This window comes from Petaurus breviceps, unplaced genomic scaffold (assembly GCF_028583685.1).
Source record: "Petaurus breviceps papuanus isolate PSGF00001 unplaced genomic scaffold, PetGlider_PUasm1.0 115, whole genome shotgun sequence".
NCBI classification, from domain to species: Eukaryota; Metazoa; Chordata; class Mammalia; order Diprotodontia; family Petauridae; genus Petaurus; species Petaurus breviceps.
Genome location: NW_027185612.1, coordinates 525416 through 544325, shown reverse-complemented (window position 1 = coordinate 544325; position 18910 = coordinate 525416). Strand labels below are relative to the sequence as shown.

At 49.0% G+C, this 18910-nt stretch overlaps 1 protein-coding gene across 1 annotated transcript in view; it reads right to left on the bottom strand.

The window, feature by feature from the left end:
- The window catches only part of LOC138157580 (SCO-spondin-like), a 98229-nt gene that overhangs the window by 60638 nt on the left and 18681 nt on the right, over positions 1-18910 (bottom strand). Inside the window, exons 19-43 of the mRNA XM_069083210.1 lie at positions 17794-17983; positions 17549-17643; positions 16971-17227; positions 16564-16698; positions 15651-15853; positions 15363-15490; positions 15155-15264; positions 14721-14870; positions 14351-14444; positions 14058-14227; positions 13521-13754; positions 12969-13193; positions 10776-11012; positions 10312-10440; positions 9808-9899; positions 9467-9698; positions 9025-9177; positions 8556-8696; positions 8243-8425; positions 7821-7971; positions 6928-7081; positions 6557-6611; positions 5146-5244; positions 4497-4715; positions 4116-4243 (exon numbers count right to left, since the gene is read on the bottom strand). Of these exons, the coding sequence (XP_068939311.1) occupies positions 4116-4243; positions 4497-4715; positions 5146-5244; positions 6557-6611; positions 6928-7081; positions 7821-7971; positions 8243-8425; positions 8556-8696; positions 9025-9177; positions 9467-9698; positions 9808-9899; positions 10312-10440; positions 10776-11012; positions 12969-13193; positions 13521-13754; positions 14058-14227; positions 14351-14444; positions 14721-14870; positions 15155-15264; positions 15363-15490; positions 15651-15853; positions 16564-16698; positions 16971-17227; positions 17549-17643; positions 17794-17983 (3964 nt within the window). The remainder of the gene's footprint in view (positions 1-4115; positions 4244-4496; positions 4716-5145; positions 5245-6556; positions 6612-6927; positions 7082-7820; positions 7972-8242; positions 8426-8555; positions 8697-9024; positions 9178-9466; positions 9699-9807; positions 9900-10311; positions 10441-10775; positions 11013-12968; positions 13194-13520; positions 13755-14057; positions 14228-14350; positions 14445-14720; positions 14871-15154; positions 15265-15362; positions 15491-15650; positions 15854-16563; positions 16699-16970; positions 17228-17548; positions 17644-17793; positions 17984-18910) is intronic.

Genomic DNA, 18910 nt, shown 5'->3' with positions numbered 1-18910 from the left:
CTCCAGGTCTTCTCAACACTGGAGCCGGTGCTCTTACTCTCTGTGCTACCTGGCCGCCCCCACCCTCTCTCTTCTAATCTTCAGTCTCTCCATATCCTTCTCTTCAAGCAACAGACATGCCTGGGTCTCCCCCAAACTTAAAAAAAAAACTCTCCTAGGATCCTATGATCTCCTCAAGCTGCTCTCCCAGTCTGTCCTCATACTTCCTAACCTTTCTGCAACATTTCACCACCTCCCGGACACTTTCCTCTGTCTATTTGCTCCTTTACACAGTCCCTTGATAGGTCATTATCCTTGTCCTAACTCCTAACTATAGATATTCCCCAAATATATCCCCAGATGGTACTAGACCATCTTCTCACTCTCTTGGTGATCTCAGTAACTCCCATGGGTCTAATTATCATCTCTATGTAAATGACTTCCAGATTAGATATCTAGGCCTAGTCTCTGACCTGATCTCATCACCAACTGTCTACTAGTCATTGCCAACTGGATGTCCCATAGGCATCTCAAACTCAGCATGTTCAAAACAAAATTCATTATCTTTTCCCAAAAACAACCTACCTTTCTTCCCAACTTCCCTATTTCTGTGGAGGGTACCACCATCCTTCCAGCTACCAACCTTCTCAATCTCAGAGTTATCCCCTGCCCCATGCAATTAAGTGCCAAGTTTTATTGATTCCATCTCCTCAACATCCCTCTCACATCTGTCCCCTTCTTCACACCTTCATCACCTCTCATTTGAACTACTGCAATAGTCTCCATCTCCTTGCTTCTTCTCTCTGTCTCTGTCTGTCTGTCTCTCACTCTCTCTGTCTCTGTCTCTCTCCCTTTCCTCTCTCTCTCTCTCTGTCTCTGTCTCTCTCCCTTTCCTCTCTCTCTCTCTCTCTCTCTCTCTCTCTCTCTCTCTCTCTCTCTCTCCAACTGATCCTGCACACAGCTGCCAAAGTGCTATTCCTAACTAAGACATAGGTCTGACCATGTCACTCCCTGATTTAGAGAAGCTCCACTAGCCCCCTATTGCTTCTGCTATGAAATCCCACCTCCTTTGTTTGGCATTAAGGACTCTTTACCCAGGCCCAGCCTGCTCTGACAGGCTCATCACCTGTCCCTCCCCTTTTCCCTCTCTGCATTGCAGCCGGATGGCTTACTTGCTACTCCTCCTACGTGACATTCCATCTTTCCTCTCTGTATCAGCAATCAGCCGCTAAACCCAATGACCTTTTCCTGGTTCTCATCCCCCTTGACTTGTCTACAATTTTTGATTCTGCCGATCAGTCTCTTCCTGGATCCTCTATACTCCCTTGGTTTCTTTGATTTTGTGGGGGGGACTATTGGGGTTAAGTGACTTGCACAGGGTCACACAGGTAGTTTCTGAAGGTCACACTTGAACTCAGGTCCTCCTGACTCCAGGGCTGGTCCTCAATCTACTGTGCCATCTAGCTGTCCCCTACCTCGGTTTCTAGGACACTTCTCCTTCCTTGATCTCTTCCTACATTCCTGACAGTTTCTTCTTAGTCTCCTTTCCTTGTTCATCCTGCATCTCCCAACCCCTACCCCCGGATGTCCCCTATGGCCTCATCCTGGACCCTCTCTCTTCTCTCCCTTATTGATATCAGCATCTCCTGGGGTTCAGTTATCATCTCCACACAGATAACACTAGACACAATAACTATACACACACATATTCTCTATGTTAATATGAATCCAGATGGAGATGCCTAGCATACAATAGGAGACTGAAGTTGAGAAAAGAGATTATGGTTAGAATATAAATACATGAAATAAGGCTGAAAAATTTATACACACACACATACACACACACGCACGCATATATACTTTTGGAGAGGGATTAAACCTGTGACTTCTTTGGTATAAGGTGAGGAAACTCCCACCACTGCAAGTCACCACCTGTTCTGCAATCTACTGTCTCAAAAAGTTGCCTGGGGCACTGAGAGATTAAGGGTCATGTAATCACTAGGTGTTATAGGCAGGACTTGCACCTTTGTCGTCCTGGCTCAAAAGTCCACTCTCCATCTAGCATGCCAAAACAAGCTCTTATTATATATATACATATGTGTATATTTATATATTCACATAAACATATTGTTCAGTACTTCTGTCTTATCCAACTCTTCATGACCCTATTTAAGGTTTTCTTGGCAAAGATACTGAAGTTATTTGCCATTTCCCTCTCCAGCTCACTTTTACAGATGAAGAAACTGAGGTAAACAGGGTTAAGTGATTTGCCCAGAGTCACACAGGTATTAAATGTCTATGGCCAGATTTGAACTCAAGTCTTCCTGACTCCAGACCTGGCGCTCTATCCACTGAACCACCTAACTGCCCCATACATACATGTGCATATGTACACACACACACACACACACACACCACACACACACCCCTTGTATATCTTGAACTCTAGTTCCCTAAATGTTCACACAGATTATTCATGCCCAATCTGTAGTAGAGCATTCCGAGCTCATATTGGCCTGATCAGCCAGTCGGTCACATTGAAACTTAACTTTAGCATAGTGATGTCGTTTTGGTCTTCTTCAAGAACGAAGGACAGTAACCAACCAGTTCTCTATCACCAACAGCCTGCTGGATGTCTCTACCTGGAAGTTCATTGGCATCCCAAACTAACACATCCGAAATGTTCATCATCTTTCTACCTAAAACCCTTCCAAATTTCCTTGTATTTTTGAGGGTCACCATCATCATCTCCAGTGTCCAAGTCCAACCACGATGCCTGTCTCTCCTTCACTCTATCTAGCCATTCAATGGGTTGCCAAATCTGGCCAATTCCATCTATACATCCTTTCTTGAATCTATCTCCTCTTCATTCACATATTCACCATTCTCATTCAGTCCTTGTCAGTTCTCTCTGGACTATTTTAATAATATCCTGTTTAGTTTTATTTTATTTTATTGTAATAGTTTATTTTATCTTAATAGTTTCCTAAAAAATTCTCCCTGTTTCCAGTCTCTCTACTCTTCATTCTCCAGGCAGCTTTCCAAATAATATTCCTAAGGCATTGATATGACTGTTATTCCTCCCTGAAAACTTTCAATGGCTCCCCATTGCCTCTAAAATCAAATACAGACTCTTCAACTGACACATAATGCTCTCAACAATTCTGATCCAAGCTACCTTTGCACCCTTTACCTATTACTACCCTTCACCTGCTCTTTGTTCCAACCAAACTGGGAAGCCAGCTGTTCCCCAAATTCAACATTCCATTTCCCACCACCATACATTTCCACAAAACATGCCCAATTTCCTATAATACACTCCTTCCTCACCTCCTTCCCTTAACTTCCTTCAAGGGACAGCTCAAGTGCAACCTCCTAAGGGAAACCCTCCCTGATCTCCTCCCCTACAGTTAATGTTCTCACTCCTCAAATTACATTGTTTGCACTTAACTAGGTACATCATACCTTCCCAGTAGAATTAAGTTACTTGAGGACATTGACTGTTTTATTTTTGTTTTTGTAGATTCTAGGTGATGAAGTGGATAGAAAGCTCAGCCTGGGGTCAGGAAGATTCATCTTTCTAAGTTCAAATTTGGCCTCGTATACTCACTAGCTGTGTGACCCTGGGCAAATCACTTAACCCTGTTTGCCTCAGTTTCCTCATCTGTCACATGAGCTGAAGAAGGAAATGGCAAACCACTCCAGTATCTCTACCAAAAAAAAGCCCAAATGAGGTTTGAAGAAGTCAGACATGACCAAAAAGCAACTCAACAACAGCAACAATCACCTCTACCATAATACTTGCATATTGTAGGTACTTAATAAATGTCTAGCAAGCTCCTTGTCATCCTTCAAAGACTGGCTCAAATTCAATCCTCCGTGACCACCCCAGTGCTCAGAAATCTGTCTCTCTTCTGAAGTCCTTTAGCACTTAAAGGCTGTCTATGTCACTTTTCTGCTGCCTTTCCCTCCCTGTCCCCAGATAAATTGTAAGCTTCTCTAGGACAGGAGGCATTCCCTCAGTGCTTAGCCCAGGGCTGCATCTCATAAGGGAGACAGTCACCTTGATGAATTGAATGGTGGCAATTAAAGAGTTAGTCAGGCAAGCCTCAGGTGGGTAAGGAATGAGAGGATACCTTGGGCATAGGCAGAATGCCTGGCAGAACCTCATGGTAGTCATGCCAGTGATGCCCATCAATGCTGAACTGGAGAGAAAAGCTGGTGACATAGGCATCAGAGGAGCCAGCGCCCTGGACCACGATGCCTGTAGAGGCCATGGAGAAATCAGAGCTGTCAGAGGCCCCGGCCATTCCCCAGTGTTCCCCAGCACACTCTCCTCCCTCCCTCCTCCATCTCTGTGTCTATTCCCCTGCCCCTCATCCATCCCCTCCAACTCCTGTGACCCTCTTTCTGGACTTCTGACCTCCCCACCCCTACTCTTCTGCCCTCTCAGTCCTTGTCCTTCCCATAAGTTCTGCCCCTTCCCCACGTTTGTCATTCAACCCCTACCCACTGACCAGTGAGGTTTCGGGGCCTTAGCAAGTCCATCTGAAGAAAAGGGGGCCGGATGTGTAGCTCAGCATAGGTTTCTTCCTTGGGACTCCAACCTTGGGGCTCCAGCCCCAACACCAAGGACCCTAGACGACCAGCCCAGGCAGGATGTCCAGGATGTTCAGATGATGCCCTTAGACTGCTAGAAGGGAGACTTGACAAGCCCAGTGGGGAGTAGCAAGAGTCTAGGGAAGGGAGAGATATTGGATAGGGAAAGTCCAGGAAGCTGAAGAGACATTGCTGGTATAAAGGTAGAGCCTAAGGATGTCTGGCAGAAACATTGAGAGGATGGGGAAGACTTTGGTCAGGTTAGAGAGAGGGAGTAGAGGGGACAGTCAGGAAGACATGATGGATGCTGGACAGCCCTAAGTGACCCAAGACACTAGTCTGAGGCCCAGTGATAATCCAAGAGAACCAGAGAAGGGCTATGGGAGCAGTCCCACCATTAATATCCCAACCAGCACAGCAGGCTCACTCCAGGCTCCTCAGTACCCACCACTCCCATGAAGAACTAGACACTAATCCCAGGCTGCCTGAAGCTAGCCCCCATCCCAGGCCATTCCTATCCTCCTGCAGACTCCTCCTGCCTCTCCCACAAAAGCAGCTGGTCTTCACCTCCAGGTTCAGGCAGTGGGTAGGTAGAAAGACTGGGTTCTGGTTGGAGACTGGGAGGAAGCGATGGAGCAGTCGTAGGGGCAGCTGTCTTGCTCTCTCCTAGCAGAGAAAGACAAACCTGAGAGCTAAAATGGGGACATCTCCAGGTCTCTCGGTCCCCCAGGCCCTTAGGTCTCACAGAGACCTCTAGAGCTGGACAAGACTATAGATCATCTAACCCAACCCCCTTATTTTACAAGTGAAAAAAAATGAGATGAAGAAACTCAAGATCATCCGAGTATTTCAGATTCTAAGGTAGGTCTTTTAATAAAACCTAGTGTTTTTTCTATTATGCTATACCCTATCCAAAACTCAGGAAATATTGCCCCTGGATATGGTTTCTATTTCTCAAAGCATTGTCATTTCCACTACTAGATTCTCATAACAAACCCTGAGAAGTTATTATTCCTGTTTTACAGATGAGGAAACTGAGACTGAAAGAAGATAAGTGATTTGTCCAAGGTCATATAGCTAATCAGCAGGCACTAGTAACAAAATCCCACACATGAAGCCTACAGGTTCTCCTTGGAGCTGTGTGTGCAACAGCTAACAACTGCACCATGTTATTAGTTCATCTTCTTATTAATTTTTTGTCTGGGTTCTAAGGCAATCAGGGGAATATATCTGACATTTCCTCATAAATTAATGGAAATACTGAATGTCTCATCAATTAATAAATTTGCTCTAAGAAGAAAAAGCTTTGATCTGAAAAGCTATGACCAAAATAAGAACAAATTTCTACTAAAGCAGAGACAAGCCCCAAACCACTAACATTTTGTGGATTTGCACACTCACCTTATCCAGCAAGGCAGGCTAAGACTGATCCAAAGGAATGAATGAATGAATGAATGAGGGTTGGGGGAGTGGAAATTCAGATTTGTACATGTTATGGCATGGTCTATCTTATATGTCTTTCCTCTTTAGCTGGTCATAGCAATTTTTTTTTTAAATAAACTTTCAGTGGTTTGTGTGTGTGAAGTCCCAAGCAAAGATGGAAAGAGGGTTCTGGTGGTATTCCCTTCAGCAAAAAAAGAAAGTCATGGCAGAAGAAGAGTGGAAATCTCTGATCTCCATCCTCTTCTAATCAAAATCAGAGTGGTGATGATGGGAACCCGGAAGCCAGGGAAATCTGGGAGTGGTTCTAGGATTCAGCCAAGTTGCTACACATTGCTATTTCTTTCCTTGCCCAGGATTCCTCCATAGAACTCAGGTCTCCAGACTCCCAAGCCAGTCTTCCTCTACACCATAATGCTTCTCTAGGGACTGAGTAGGAGTGAGGGGCTGTCTTCACTCAAAGACCTTTCCCAACCCTTCACATTGTCCCCATCATCAAAATTCTCCCCTGTAACCCCATACCCTCAGTCCAACTCACCAATAGGAATACAGTGGCAACATGATTCTCCCTTTCCCTCTACCAGCATCCAACCCTGCAGACAAACGAGAGTTAGATAGAGAATGGGGAAACCCTCATCAGGCTCACAGGATCTCAGATGTTGAGTTGGAAGGGACCTCACAGGGCATCTATTCTAAGCCCCCCATTTTATAGATAAAGAATCGCCCTTCTCCTTCTCCATACCTTTCATCTCCATCCATCTCCATACACTCCATCCATCACCAACACCCCCTGCCTCCATCCCTCTTTTCCCCCTACTCTCACCCTATATTTTTGCCATCCTGGCTCCTACATCCACCTAAGCATCTGCTCCCTCCTTCCCAGATAACACCAGTCCCTCCCTCCCTTACCTGTGGGCAGGCTCCCAGAGAGCAGTAGGGAGAACACTGCACTGTCTGGTTGAGCAGACATTGGCACACCTGGCATTTGTCCCAACGCCAGCGCTCCCCAATTCTGTGTGTGCTCCCCTGGTGCTCACATTCCTCACAGGGCTCTGTCTGACACCTGGTGGTGGAAGGAAAGGAAAAGCCGGGGCATTCATGAGGGTCCACACAGCCAAGTAAGCTTCTCTACCCTATGGACTCCAGGCCAGTTTCAAGAACCAAAAAACAAATCACACTGGATCCAAGTTCCTAGGTGCCTCAGCCACACACACACACACACACACACACACCCCAAAAGAACAACATGCAAATCTAAATAAACACAAAACATGCAAATGAACATGGTGTCAAAGAATCCTATAACTCAAGATCCTCCATGTTTCGCCATCTTTCAATCCATCCCACCCTCACCCCATTCTGCCTAGAGGATCCTCTCTTTATCTTCCTGGTTTTCTCCTAATGGATCATAAAACAGCATCAAGGCAGATAGAAAAATATACACCAGATATGGAAGAGGCCTTAGATGAACAGAATGGCCTTCGACCCTAGCTTTATTGGGATTTGTCCATGGGCTAACAAATACCCTGGGCAGAAATCTCAGTAGACCAATAATCCTTTTGGGGGAGGGGACAGGAAAATGGGACCCCAGTAGATTTTTGGGTCCTGGTATTTGGCAGTTCCTTTAATTGTGGATACTGTAAAACCTGTACCTTGATATCCCTGTGTTTTGGAGCAAAACAAGTTCCAACATTTTAAGATATTAGTATGGGGCTTCCTTAAATTTGGGGGTTTAAAAATGTGTGGTTAGCTGAGGTACAGCGTTTTTAGGACTGTGATATCCCTAGACAGGTAGGAGTTACCTTCGGGCCTTTCGGTAGATGCCTCGGCACTGGTGACCACGACCCATTTGTGTAGGGTTGCTGGGACTTCGGAAGGACCACTGGATGCTCTGGCTCCCACAGGGGCCCAGACACTCAGCCCATGGTGACCAAGATGACCAGCCACAGTTCACTAAAGATCAGTTCACAAGGAGTGTGGATAGATGACCCAGAATCAGTTTGAAAAGGTTGAGTCAGGAGAGGAAGGCTCCAGCAATTAGGAGGAAGGTCAGGGAGAAAGGCCTAGGTCCTAAGGTAGAGGGTCCTAGGAGGAAATCCCAGGCAAAGGATCCAGTGTAATAGAAGATAGTTTGAGGAAGAGATACCAGGTTTCCAAGGTGTCAGGGGCCAGGAGGTGAGGGGTCAAGAATGGCATATGGGGAATAATTCTGGGCACATCTCACCAGCACAGTCAGGGTTAAGCTGGCATCGACGTAGTCGGCCATCTTGACATGTGCAGAGCCGGCAATTGATCTTGACCCGCTGCCCTGGCCAATAGCGGGTGCCTTCCACCAGGCAAGGGCACTGCCGGGGTCGCACACACTGTCCATCAATGTCTAAAACCTGACCTTCGGGGCACCAACAGCCTGAGGGGAAGGTAGGCACAGAAGGAGACTGAAGACAAGTACCAGTCTCTACCAGTAAATAAAGGCTAGAGAGTAGGCTGAGCTGGTGCTGAATGCCATTCCCCAAGTCCCCTGCCTGTGAGCACACTACCTGGACTGCAGGGTCGGTCAGGTAGGCACTTGACCTGACTGGAGATGTCAGCACAGGTCAGAGGGCAAGGGGCACAGGGCTTGGGTACCAGCTCTCCTGGACATGAGGTGACATTGGGACAGCCAGCCTGTGAACATGTCTCTGGTCAGAAGGAGAAACAAAATATGTTGAGGACAGAAAAAGTCCAAAAAACACACTCCCTTTCCCCCAAACCAACTGTCCCATAAAATTTAAAAATAATAATAACCCATATTTCTGTAGTAGTTTCTTGATAAGGAATCAGTAGGGTAGCTATTACAAGTATTATTATCCCCTTTTTCAATTAAATAAACTGAAGTTAAGAACTAATCAGTATCAGAGCCAGATTTCGAGCCCAGGTCTCCTAATTCAAAGTTCTATACATTTACTAGTGCAGCCCACTACCCTAATTCTACTCATTATCCCACCCTCCCCCTAGGTGGACACTCACTGGTTTGCAGGGTGCTGTGGGGGCTCCCAGGCAATGTGGCACAGATCTGGCCACCATTTTGGGGTGGGTGGCAGACCCGACGTCTAGCCACAACCCCCCTACATGGCTCCAGGCATTCAGACCAGGGGGACCAGTCACCCCATACGCCATCCTCTGTGGGAAGGGAGAGGGTTATGGGAAGGGCAGGAGTGACAGAAGAAAGAGATGTAAGGATATTGCGACCAGGGCGAAGAGGGGAATGAGCAGGAAGGGGAGGGTGTAGGAAGGGAGGGCACCGCACACAGAGACAAAGGAGAGGGAGTTCTGATCAGAAACTTTCCCTCTACCTCTTCCCTTCTCTCCCGTCACCAGATTTCCCCCATCCCTTGGATTCTGTTGAGCCCCTCTCACTCATACTCCTGAAGGCTTGCAGCAGATGTGCATGCCCAGTGCCCACACTCACCAGGGCAGGCAACAGTGAAGCAAGCGCGGGCTTGGTGTTCCAGGCCTAGACAGCGCCGCAGCACAGGGAGACCAGGAGGGAAGCACTGGCGACTCCGAGTCTGCACCCCAGTCCCACAAGTCTGGCTGCAGAGGCCCCATGGGGCCCAGGATCCCCATGTGGCACAGCCCTGCTCCTCAGAGGAGGGCCTCAGCCCATCCCTCACCTCACAGTCAGGCTGTCCATCACACACCTGGGGTGGGGGGGGGATGAGGATGAGATGGACAAAAGGTAAAAGGTCAGTGTGCAGGTCAGAGATCGGGCAGTAATGACAGGTGACCCCCTATGCCCCTGACTCTCACCTGCTGAAAGCTGATACAATGGCCATCTGGGCAGGAATATTCAGGGCAAGGAGCTCCAGTCTTGTTATGAGTCGTGGGGAATGGCAGACTCTCTGGGAATGGAAAGGGAAAGGGGAAGGGGAAGGGGAAGGGGAAGGGGAAGGGGAAGGGGAAAGGGAAAGGTGAAGGGGAAGTAGGGGAAAGGCCAGGGGAAGGAGAAGGGGAAGGGGTAAGGGGGAGGAGGGAAGGAGAAGTGGGAAGGGGAAGGGGTAAGGGGTAGGGGGAAGGAGAAGGGGAAGGGGAAGGGGAAGTAGAAAGAGAAGGGGAAGGGGGAAAGGAAGGGAAGAGATAGGATGAAGTGTCAAGGAGGATACCATATTCCTCTTGTCAATAATAATGTCCACAGGCACAGAAGCCATCCCCCTGCCCATGAGCACTCAAGCCCCCTGCCCCTAAATTCTGCCCCCCCCCTTCTAGGCCCTCACTACTGTGGGGAGGAGGGATCAAGGCTGGAGGAATCCATACCACAATTCTGTTCATCTTCACCCTCTGGGCAGTCAGGGATTCCATCACAGAGCTGAGTCAATCTCAAGCATAGCTGCCGAGCTGAGCCACAAGGGAAAAGCCCGGGACACGGTGGCAGCCGGGTGGAGCCTATGGGCACAGAGCCAGTTTCCATAATATTCAACCACCCTCAGGGTAGAAGAGAACCATGTCCAAGGAACAGAGAAGACTGAAGCATTGGACTGAAGCGGTAGATCTAAGGTTGAGATCCAGAAGACCCCTCTCTGTACCCCACCTCTCAATAACAGGAAAGCTAAAGAGACCTGTGGTAATGAGGTTGGATGGTGCCAGGACAGAGGGCACCCCTGTGGAAGACGGTAGGTGAGGAGGCATCTTAATTTCTGAGAGAACTAGGAGAACAAACACTGGTAACTCCTAGGCACATGGTTACAACTCTCTGAGGCTTAGAAAGGTAAGCTACTCACCACAGGCCTCCAAGCTCTCATCGGAGCCATCTGGGCACTGGGAAGTCCCATCACAGAGCTGCAGGTAGGGTATACAGTGGAGGCTGAGGGGGCAGAGCATGTGATGTGGGGGGCAGGGCTGCCCACAGTCCAGCTCATCGGTGCCATCCTTGCAGTCCTCCTCATGGTCACAGCGCCAACCCCGAGGTATACACTCACCATTGCCACAGCTAAACTCATAGTGACCACAGGGTGGTTCTATGGGCAGAAAACAACATATAATTTCCCCCAGTTCATTTCCATGAGTTTTACCCCCATCTAACTAGACTGTAAGCTCCTTGAGGTTAGGAACCATATCTTCATATTTTGTGGTGGGGAGACTACTAGACCGCAAACCAAGATGCCTATGTTCCATTTCTGGCTCTGATGCTTGCTACGTGACCACGGGCAATTCACACACCCCCTAAGGGTTCCAGTTACTTCATAGAGAAAATAAAATTAAGATTATTGGACTAATAACCTATAAAGTCCCTACCAGTTCTGACATTCTGTGGTTTTGCTTCCATGTCTTCCCTTCTTCCCATTCCACTGCTATATCCTAAATCTTTCTCATTCCCTCATACCAGGACCATTGAAATGGTCTCCTCACAAATCTCACTGCTTATATTTTCTCCTCCAATCCCTTCGGCTCCCCCATAACCAGATGAATCAGTAGGGAGCGTGGAAAGAATGCTGGCTTTGGAGCTGGAGAAGCTAGTTTTGAAGCCTAGCTTTGTCACCTTGGGCAAACTACTTAACTTGTCTGGGCCTCTGTTTCTTCACCTGTAAGATCATGGGGCTTAACCAGATGCCCTCTAAACTCCTTTCTAGATCTAGGTCCATGGTCTACGACCATATGAATGTCCCTAAAAGGCTGATCCTGTCACTCAACAGTCTTCACAGGCTTGCTCCCTGTGCCAAACTCCAAAATCCCCATAGTCAGACTGAGAACTCCCCAACATTGCCTCCCAGCATGACCCTTCAGATCCCTTTGTCTCCTGCCAGAGCAGTATTGTTGTGCCCCAGCATCACTGACACACCACTCCCACCTACCCTCCAGCTCTACTTTCAAAGTTTGTTTCAAACCCCACCTTCCCAAAGCCTTCCCTCTTCACTCCAGCCCAAAGGGATGAAACCCATGGCCCTTGCTCACTGTACTATTCATTTTAATTCCTAGGCACAGCTGTGGCTTAGAACCCAAGGAAGGAGGCTCTGTATCCCTTAGATTTTCTTGTAACCCTCTAACATGTCTCTAACATGGGGCCAGCTATACCATGAAGCCCTCAATGAAAAAGTACTGATTGACTGAGTCAGCCTGGGAGGCCTAGGGGGCCCCAGTAGTGAGAGGAGGGGGGAGGTTGGGATCACAGAACTGCCATCTCCTTGGGGCACAGGCTCTCTCTTCAGAAGCAGCAAAATCTAGTGGAAAGAGAACTCAATTTGAGAGCCTGAAGATGTGGGTCTAGTCCTATGTCTTCCACTAATTAATAGAATCATAGAGTAATGGAACTGAAAGGGGTTTAGAGATGATTTAATCTAAGAGTTCTAAACCTAGATTTCATTAACATATCTATCTGTATACACAAATATTATATATGTGTACTGTGTAATATATAATCATATATTACATACCGATAACTCTTTCAATAGCATTGGTTTGCTTTGTAATCCCATGTATTTCATTTTATGCATTTATGTGTATTTGATAAAATTTATGAGTTTAAAAGCATTGCTCTGATAGGGGCAAGAGGTTTCACCAGTTTGTCAAAGGGGTCCATAACACAAAAAAAGGCCAAAAGTCTAATTCAACCCTCTCATTTAGCAAATGAAGAAGCGGAGGTCCAGAGGTGGGAAGTGACTTGCCCAAGGTCACATGGCTCTAATCTGCTTCTGATTTCCACTCCAGCATTCTTGTCACAACTTTATTTCTTCTATCCAACAGAAATGTTACCACCTCCCCTGCCTATCTTATAGGAGAAGCAGGAGAATCAAGGGAGATTGTGAATGGATAACATCCTAGAAAAGTTGCACTATAACGGAAATGAAACTTTGATTATATTGTTATGTATCATGCTATTAAGGTAATATTATCATCACTGAACTCCTATTACCCCTTTCTCCTCCCCAATGTGCCCAGCCTCTCCCCACAGTCCCTCTTGCCCCAAACCCCCTCACCAGGACTGCTGCCACTGATCAGAGAAGCGGGTCCGGTCTCCAGGTTACCCATGGAGGGTCCAGTTGGGGTGTCAGCAGGGGGAGTCGGTAGAAGAGGAGAGGGGCAATGCCTGGGTCCCTCATCTGCCCCATCTACACAGTCCCAGACCCCATCACATAGCTGGGAAGTGCCAACACAGGTTCCATCCAAGCAGGGCACCTCCCCAGGGCCACAGTTCATCCATCCTGTGGCCAAAGAAGGAATGAACTATGGCCATTCTGTCCATTCAGTTCATACTATGCATACCCCTCTGAATATGTGAGCTCTGGAGCAAAGGATGACCTATGGGGGGCCCCTGCCAAAGAAGATCACATATTTATATAATAGGTACCAACCTTTGGATAGGCATCATGGGAAAAGTAAAACAGGTAGGGTCTTATGCTATTTTGGAACACTGGAAGAGATGGTGCCCATAGGAAAAAGAGGACCTAGGAAATGGATTGGTACCTAGGGCAGCAAATAGGGTGTACCCAGTGGAATGGAGCTGAAAGACTGGAAAAAATGGAACTTACCCAGGCAGGACTCCTCATCAGCACCATCTGGGCAGTCAGGATGCCCATCACAAAGTTGGGCCAGGGGCAGGCACTGCCCATCAGCACAGGGCAGGAACCCCACGCGGCATGGGCAGCCGTGCTCATCTGCCCCGTTTCCACAGTCATCTCTTCCATTACAGTGCAGTGACAAAGGTAGACAACGGCCTTCACCACAGGAGAACTGCCCCTCTCCACAGCCCAGAGGGGCACAGCCTGTACACAGAGGGCCACTGAGATCTCAAAGTCAGGCCCCCTGCCCCTGAGACAGGGGTTCCCCAGCCTTCATCCAAGAAAGACCTTAGCCCTTTCTACTCTTAATGCAACAACACCTCTCCGCACCCCAAACGCACACACATACACAAAGCTCAGGACTAAGTCTCCAAAACTCACAGCCCTTGGGAGTAGGAGCATGGGGGTCAGATGGAATCTGTACTCTAAGAGTATCTATGACCAAGCATACAGATTTGGAGACATTTACGAAGACACGCAGGCATGTAGACAGAGACACAGAACTACCCTCCTCATCAGAGCCGTCTCCACAGTCATCCTGGTTGTCACAGAGCCATTCCTGGGGCACACAGTACCCACTGTCTTGGCATGGGACTTCACCCTCTGCACACTCCAGCACCATCTCCCCACACTGGGAACCTGCTTCCCCACAGTTCCACTCTCCTGCTTGGCATGTGCTAAGGAAGTAAGTGAGGTCAGTGGTGGGAGAGAAGCACAGAAATTCCATATGGGCACAAAGACTCAATTTCTACCCTACCTCCATTTCACCCCATCTCCTCCTGCTTCCCCCATACACTCACCAGTTCCCACAGTCCCTCTGCAGCATGGTTCCCAATGGGAAGAAGCTGCCTCTCCACTCACAGGGACAGGCAGCTGGCTCCAAACAGACCCCACCTGAGGAAGGACCAGTATGTAGAAATGGTGTAGGGAAGGAACCTGCTCAAGGTTCCAGATCTCCCCTAGCTAGCCTGATTCAGGGAGCAGTGTGCCCCCACCCAGATCAAGCATCTAGTGAACAGCTGCCCAGAGTCGTTACTGCCCATTCCCACTCCTGACACTAAGGCTATCCAGGATCAGAGCTGTCCCCCACCCCACACTCTGATTATTCTCCCTCCTCCTTCCCACAAGAGGTGCCCATCCCTTCTGCCCTATGCCCCATGGCCCACGCACCATGAAGCAAAGTGCCCTCAGGACAGAAGCATCCCTCCACACAGGCCACAGCTTGGCAATGCCACACAGGCTCAGGACCAGGGTTTTGGCAGGTGGCAGGGCAGATGGGGCCACAGGCTTCATAGACCTGACCTCCCTCACACTGTATAGCTGCACAGATAAGAGGCAGACCCAGGTAAGAGTAGCCCAGGGTCACGAGAACCTATGAACACTAGATGAACTAGAAGTAATGGGCCTCAGGATAGATTGGCACTGGGCAGTCTGGGCACAACAGGCCCTGAAACTTGGGAATGCTGGGAGTAAGTAAGTAGTAGGGATTCTTAAGCAATGCTAATGTTATTCTGAGTGGTTCTGGCTGCCCTGGGTGAAAGAAGCAACCCCAGGAGGATAGCAGAGTAAGAGATGACAGGCAGGAAAGAGGAAAAGGCACTCACGGCAGAGGTCCTGGCTGCGCCAATGCATGTGGTGCCCATGACGGGCACACTCCTCTGCGTAGGTAGCAATAGCTGAACAGAGACACTCACAGTCACCTCCTGAGTCACAGCTGCCGGAGAGATGGTCTCAGCACCTGATCCCCAGCCCACCAAATACGGAGACAACCCTCACCTGACCTTCCCACCCCAAATTTCAGCCCTTCCTTACCCACAAGCATCATACACACACCACTCGTAGTGCTGCTGTGGGGGGACCTCCACATGGCAAGGGGCAAAGAGTGGCTGAAGCAGCACCCCACAGCGGGCCCGGGCCCAGACAACCCTGTGGGCATTCACCTACAAGGAAGGAGAGAGAAGCCATAGCTGTGTCCCCTCCTACTCACTTCCCCTTCTATGATGCCTAGATATGTCCCCCTCCCATAGCCTCAGGCCTTCCTGACTCTTCTTTTCCTCTCATCCCATAGATAGTATAGGATTCTACACATTTCCCCCTTACAGTGCAGGGATGGGGCACGTCTCCAAGATTTGGCTCAGGGCAGAGGAGGCTGAGACGCCAAGAGTGGGCAGCCAGTTCAGCTGTAGGCTCCAGGACACCTTGACGGCTCCGAAGATCATTGGAGGCATCACCATCAAAGTCCCCACACAACCCTGCCACACGGCCCTGGAACTGGGGTGCCAACTGTACCATAACCCGTGTGCCTGGTGGGGGGAGAGGCCAAGCAGGGAGACTGGTTAAAAATGAGCAGTCTAGTCTTTATCAGGGGCAGGAGAGAAATGGTGAGGCAGGCAGGCACTGGAAGCTTTGCCAGTACGGGACCTGAAGTCAAGAACTGACCAAGAAGTCGTCTCACTTCTGACAAGGGTGACCCCTGTGTGACTGCAGGCAAGTCTCTGAGCCTTAAGCAAATCAGTGAGACATCTACTAAGACATGGCAGTTGTGATCTTCATGGTATCAATGAAACCAAAAGGTCAAAGCACCACTAAGAATTATTGTTGGGCTTTTTAATGGAAATAGGTTGGGATACTTGACCACAGAAAGTTCTGGATTTCCCATGGAAAGGAGGTCCAGAGGCAAGAGATTGACTTCAGGCAACAGGACTTTTGTAAAGGGAGGATGGAGTCTTCCTCAAATCTTCCTCAAGATTTACTTGAGAGGGAAAAAAAACTAGGCTTAGGGTTCTAGCTGTCACCCAGAAATCAAGCTGGCTAGAAAACTGCGGGAAAAATGATAGAGATAGGAGTCAGAGGTCAGGGGTCCAGCCTCGGCCTCAGTATCAGCCTGAACTGGGAAGGTGATGTATTTGTTATAGAGTGAGGTGAGGCCAACCTAAATGAGGATGGGAGTTCAGAGACTGAGAATTAAGGGTCAAGTGGAGGTTATGGTCAGGGGTCCAAAGTGGGGCCTGACCTCCATCCCAGAGCAAGGAAAGGCCAAGGCGAGCAGTGAGCAACAAGGAGAGACCAACTTGTCTCAGGCTCAGCCCGAGTCCTGTGTAGATCTTGGGAGGGCGCACACTCACTCCATTCACTGTCACTGCCCGACCTGTAGAGTTAGGGACATCAGGAAGATGTTGTGGGGGCTGTCCTAAATCATCTTTGGGGCCCCAAACAGGGGGGATATTGTTACCTATGGTATGGATGAGACAGTTGAGGCCCAAACACTGACCAGGTTAGAAGAGCCTAGATTGTCAGCTCCCCATCTGGCAAAGACTGCTCTGCTCTCTGATACCATCCACCCTCTGCTCCCATTCCCCTCTCCTCAGGAAGTGTTGGCCCTTCCAGTTGCTCCCTCCCCCATTCCCTGACCCCAGGCACCTCTGAGCATATGCACAATGGTGTTCCCCAGGCGAACAGTCAGGGCCTTGGTGCAGGTAAGGCCGCTGGTCCCACAGGGCAGGTTCTGGGCAGAGATGGCAAAGCTCCCATCTACCTCTCGTACCAGCAGATACTCGCAGGTCCCAGGGAAAGTGAATGCCAGGCCATCAAATGTCACATAGTGAGGGGCACCCGAAGCCTGGCACCGTCCACTGCACTGGTGACCTGTGCACTGCCACTGTTGGCCCTGGCACACACTGAATTGGGGAAAGGCAGAAGGGATCAATGGGAGAGTATGAAGTCAGAGGGTCATGGGTCCCTAGCCTTATGGGCATGGAGTCAAAGTCACGGGAAGTTATGATATTGGCTTAGGAACACTAGTGCTAAATCAGTTCTGTCAGAACATGTCAGGTCAGAAACATGTCAGAGACAAGGAGACTAGTCAAAGTACTCCCTGACCTGACTGAGATCCAGAGAGAGTCCCCAGCATGTCCTTGGCATTACCTTGGAACTGCCTTGCACCCAGGCAATGGGAGCTGAGGTCACTAGATCATGGAGGGACAGAGACCAGGCCTTACCAAGTGTTACAGTCCTCCTGGATAGTTGAGTTGGGTGGGTACAGCTGTCCACTGTGTCTGCAGGGGCACAGTTCAGGGGGCACACAGTGTTCATCCTAGGCAGGAAAAGAGGAGGACCAAAGAGCACCTGTCAGTCAAACTTGCCCTGGGGGCCAAAGGGCAAACATCATAGATGATGGCCCAGATGCAGACCAGAGCCAACCCCCGGGGCTACCTCCTCTCTGTCTGGCCTCTCCCCTACTCACCAGCAGCACAGTGCCCAGAGGGCAAATACAGCCATCAGAAGCATCCGTGGGACAGGAGATATTAGCACCAAGACTGTCACAGGTGAGGAGGCAAGAGCCCGGGGAATACACACGCCCTCCAGGGCAGAATGCCACTGCTGGGGCACAATGATGAGCTGTGCAGTTCCAGATGCCTCTGTCCTGGCACACACTTGCCAGCATGGAATGAGAGTCAATTTCACTAAATCTATTCCATGCCAACTCCCACTCCCTGCCCCCTGTGCCAGAAAAGCCAAGCATCTCCCAATCCTGATCACACAGGAGCCCAGATCTCTGACATGGATATAGGAGACTCAGGAATCCAGAATCCAGCCTTGGTCTTGGGGATCCCAGCACTCAGCCCCACCTCAGACACAACTGGAAGGACACAGGATACCCCCATCTCAATTTAATATTCAGGAGACCATTTATTAAACAGAGAGCTCAAATCCCTAGCTAGGTGATGCTATGGATTTAGAAGAGTGCTAGGCTTCGAATCAGGAAGACTTGAGTTCAGATTCAACCTCACTGGGTTGGACACTTCCTAGCTTTATGACTCTGGGCAAGTCACTTAATCTCTATCTTCCTCAGTTTCCTCAATGGCTAAAACAGGAATAATAACATCACTAACCTCATCAAATGAAATGATATTTGTAAAGTGCTTAGCACAGTGTCTGACACATGATATGAATTTAGTAAATACTCGTTCCCTTGTCCCCCCCCTTCCATAATAGCTAATATTTCTACTGTCTTGGTAATCCCACCAGCTCCCAAGGGTCTAATTATCATCCCCATGCAGATGACTCCCAGATCAATATATCCAGCCCATCTGTCTCTTCCCTGAGCTTCAGTTGAGAATGCCTGTGGGTGATGATGAGATCAGAGGTATGACCAGTCCTGCGTGTGACTGAGCTGTAGCGAAAGGATGTGGCAGCTGAGGAGGTTCATGAAGGGGAAGTCAGGGCACTGGAGAGGGCATGCACATGAGTTATGAAACCCCTAAGTGTGTAAGGACAGGGGCTGGAATCTAGGGCAGGACTGGGAGCCAGCGACTAGGAACTTCCAAAAAAGGAGAGGAAGTGACCGAGAAGTTGTCACT